At 38.0% G+C, this 3,995-nt stretch overlaps 1 protein-coding gene across 2 annotated transcripts in view; it reads left to right on the plus strand.

The window, feature by feature from the left end:
• Positions 1-3,995, plus strand: part of LOC106880276 (feline leukemia virus subgroup C receptor-related protein 2) — a 300,669-nt gene that overhangs the window by 277,846 nt on the left and 18,828 nt on the right. For both annotated transcript variants that reach the window (XM_052966223.1, XM_014930149.2), the window contains exon 8: positions 3,120-3,225. In XM_052966223.1, coding sequence (XP_052822183.1) covers positions 3,120-3,225 — 106 coding nt within the window. The remainder of the gene's footprint in view (positions 1-3,119; positions 3,226-3,995) is intronic.

A 3,995-nucleotide genomic window follows, 5' to 3' on the forward strand; every position in this document is an offset into this window, starting at 1 on the left:
ACACACACACACACACACACACACATACATATAAGCATATACATATATATGAGGTGGTATCGAATGGTTCCCAGACTAGTTATGTTTAATAAAAAATAACTTATTAACCTAAGTTTTAATATCATCTCCTTCAAAATAGTCACCTTGTGCAGCAATACATTAGTCCCAGTGTCCTTGCCACTTTTGGAATCTGACCTGAAGTTGTTTTCCATAAGTCAGTCAAGGACCTTCTGTAATTTGCTCTGGATCTCAACAAGTGTTAAAACACTAATCTTTGAGTTGCATTTTCATCTTGGGGAAGAGATGGAAGTCCACAGGTGCTAAGTATGAATAGGGCAGGTGTGGAAGTGATACCTTGTTGGTTTTGGTGAGAAACTCATGAGTGAGGAGAGCTCGGTGACAGGGTGCATTGTTGTGAAGAATCCAAGTCTTTGCACTCCACAGATCTGGTTGCTTTCTCCAAACGTCCTCCCTGAAATGCTTCAAAACTTCACAGTAGGACTCTCGATTGATGGTCTAGCCCTGGGGGACAAATTCTCATTGCACAATGCCACATTTCTAGGGGTGATGCTTGTTGAAGGTCTTCCAGATTGCTCATCATCTTCCAGGGACATTCATCCACTTTTGATGTGCATGTTTCACTTGAAACATCACACACAACTCATTGTCTCATTGCTGTAAGCTTGCTCACTGTTTCTGTAGCAGACTTCTTGAGTTTAACACAAAATTTTACATTGGCTCTTTGTTCCTGTCCATGACAAAATCACATTGTACAGTATACATGTGATCATAAAAGCACAAATTTCACAAATTGTGAAGTAAACATAGCAATGATGCTTGGCACACTGTCTCATGAAGGGCACTGCTAGGTCTCACTGTGCATGTAACTGTGTGCTGCAGAACTAGTCTGGGAACTGTTTGATACCACCATACATATATATATGGTTTTGGTTCCCGCAATGAGGAGGGAAACAGGCTGCTGGAGTTCTGGATTGTAATACTAACTTCAGGAAACCTGCCAGTCACCTATTCATTTACTGATCTGGTAGACACACTAGTCAAATTCACTACATCCTCGCCAGGAAACGGGAAAGATGGCTACTTATAAATGCTAAAACCTTCCCGGGTGAAGAATGCACCCCACAACATAGATTAGTAGTTAGCAACTTCAGGATCAGGGCTAAACGGATGCCCAGAAGATGACCAGCATGGAGAAGAAGGATCTGGAAGCTTAAGGATCCTGCAAATGGGCAGAGATTTAGAGACGTATTACTCAAAGCTTTTGATGAAATATAGGGGGATATAGCATCACATGATGTGGAAGACAACTGGAGGTTTCTACAGGACAACCTGTTGAAGGCTACTGACCACATCTGTGGATGGTGCAAAGTCCCCTCTCGACCCAAGGTGCTTCTTACATGGCACTGGCATGGGTGCTCGCCATATGATACTGGCATGGTTGCTTTTTATGCGACACCAGTACCCATGAGCTTGCAAGACAAAAACCTTTCCATTAACAGAAAAGCGTGCCTCACAATGGCAATGACAAGGAACACCAAGAAACAGTAACAAATGGCAAAATGCTTTAATGGTGTAGACACATCTGATCCATGGAATTATGGAAAAAGTAACATGAAAAGACAATGATGTGATGCAGTTTCTACTGCTTATGATGATGATGATGTTGATGGTGGTCTGTCTGTCTGTCTCTTTTTTGTCTTATCTTCCTCACTTTTTCTCTTTTTGCTTATATTCTGTCATTATTCTTACTTTCTTCCTTTCTTTCTCAACCTTTCTTTCTTTCTCAACCTTTCTTTCTTTCTCAACCTTTCTTTCTTTCTCAACCTTTCTTTCTTTCTCAACCTTTCTTTCTACACCTGTATCTTTTATGTTTTATCTTTCACTTGTTTCAGTTTTGGGAATAAAATTATATAGTTGACTTCATAAGAATTCATAAACTTCAAGAGAACTGGAAATAATTCATTTTTGGAATGTTGGAGCCTGAAGCAGATAAGTTATAAATAATAGCATGTGAATATTAGGTTAAAAAACTCCTTTTGGATAGAAAAAGTCAAAGGCTGCTCACAGTCTTCAACTTTTACTATCCAAAGTGTTTCCAACCCAATATTTACATGCTATTATTTATAGGTTATCTGTTGCAGGATCCAACATTCCAAAAATGGAATATGATATAGATTTAACTCTGTGTTTGAAAAGAGATATATAGTTATACTACCAGCATTTTATTTCTTTATCTTTGTCTTTGTTTTGATATGATTTGCATTGGATTTCCTTTTGCAAATACATTTTTTGTTGGACACATTTGTATTTTATAGAAAAACATTTTCATTTAGCGATCTGAAAGTGCTGAGCTTTATGAAGGAGATGACAGAGGACTGAGATATGTGGCACATTGCTATACTTAAGAAGACCCACTCACTATAACAGAACTGAAATCCTAAAACCAAGATGCCGCATAAAAAGCATTGGTGTTGGTGCTGGTGCCACATAAAAAAAACACTGGTGATGGTGCCATGTAAAAAACACCCAGTACATTCTGTAAAGTGATTGTCATTAGGAAAGGCATCCAGTCATAAAAACCAAGCCAGAACAGACTATGGAACCTAGTGTGACCCCTGGCCTTGCCAGTTCCTGTCACGCTGTTCAACCTATGCCAGCATGGAAAATGGACATTAAATGCTGGTGATGATGTTGATGAGGTGAATGAAAAGGCTTGAGTGAATGAAGTATTGAAATTTCCAATTCATGAACAGTGTGTTCATATTTATTATGGGCATATCAGATATAGGAAGGATAGTAAATTTCTATTTGACTTTATTCGCTTGTCATGATTGCTTTGATTTTTCTACCAACTTGGGTGGAATATTGTTGCAAGCTGTGCATAAATTATGTATGAACAATGGGAACATGCATTTTAACCAGCACATTTTATCATTGTGTGGTTGTTGTTGTTAGTTGAAAACTAAGTTGGACAAGGGTTGACCTCCAACAAAACAAAAATTGTTCTGGCATCATTGAAGCACATTAGATAATTACTTAGCAATGTAGCTCAAGTCTAATTCTTTCTGTAATTCTTTTTGTAATTCTATCTTTTCCAGTTTCTTCATGACTGGCTACTTGCCTGTTGGATTTGAATTTGCAGTCGAGATTACATTTCCAGAACCTGAAGGAACATCATCAGGGCTAATGAATGCTTCTGCACAGGTAACAAAGCAAGGACACTTTTCTTGTTTCCTTAACCTTTTTACTGTAGAAATCAGATATATCAACTCAAAATTTCATTACCTTTAAAGTGTGCAATGCGGTTTTATATATCAATCTGTCTTTTGTTGAGGAATGTCATGTTTGAATCTATTTTCTGTTGAGATATGTCAAATCTATTGAGACATTTTGATCTGTTGAAAATACCAATTCTATTTTTTGGTTGATATTTAACATTATTACTGGAACAACCATGGAATTTAATTTTGTAGTAAAAGGTTTAAGAATGCATTGCGAGTGGGAATTGTCAATCATCTCACTCAACCATCTTTAATCTTTCATTTGTTTCAGTCAGTATTATGCATCCTGAAGTGGTTAGGTGCACAAATCAACTCCATTACTCATTTTTTAAAGTCTGGTATTTATTATCTCAGTCACTTTGCTGAACTGCCAGATTATGGGGATTGTAAACTAATCAATACTGGTTGTCAAGCAGTGGTGGAGTGTGGACAAATTCAAGCAAAAAGGCACACACACACACACACACACACACACACACACGCACACACGACGAATCAAACACATATGTGCACACATATACACACACACGGACACGCACACACACACACACACACACACACACACACACACGTATTTATATACATACAGCAGACTTCCTCACAGTTTTCATCATAAAGTTTACTCACAAGGTTTTGGTTGGCCTGGAGCTATAGAAGAAGACACTTCTTTCAGTTTCCTTCTGCCATATGCAC

The sequence above is a fragment of the Octopus bimaculoides genome, chromosome 3, assembly GCF_001194135.2.
Source record: "Octopus bimaculoides isolate UCB-OBI-ISO-001 chromosome 3, ASM119413v2, whole genome shotgun sequence".
NCBI lineage: Eukaryota > Metazoa > Mollusca > Cephalopoda > Octopoda > Octopodidae > Octopus > Octopus bimaculoides.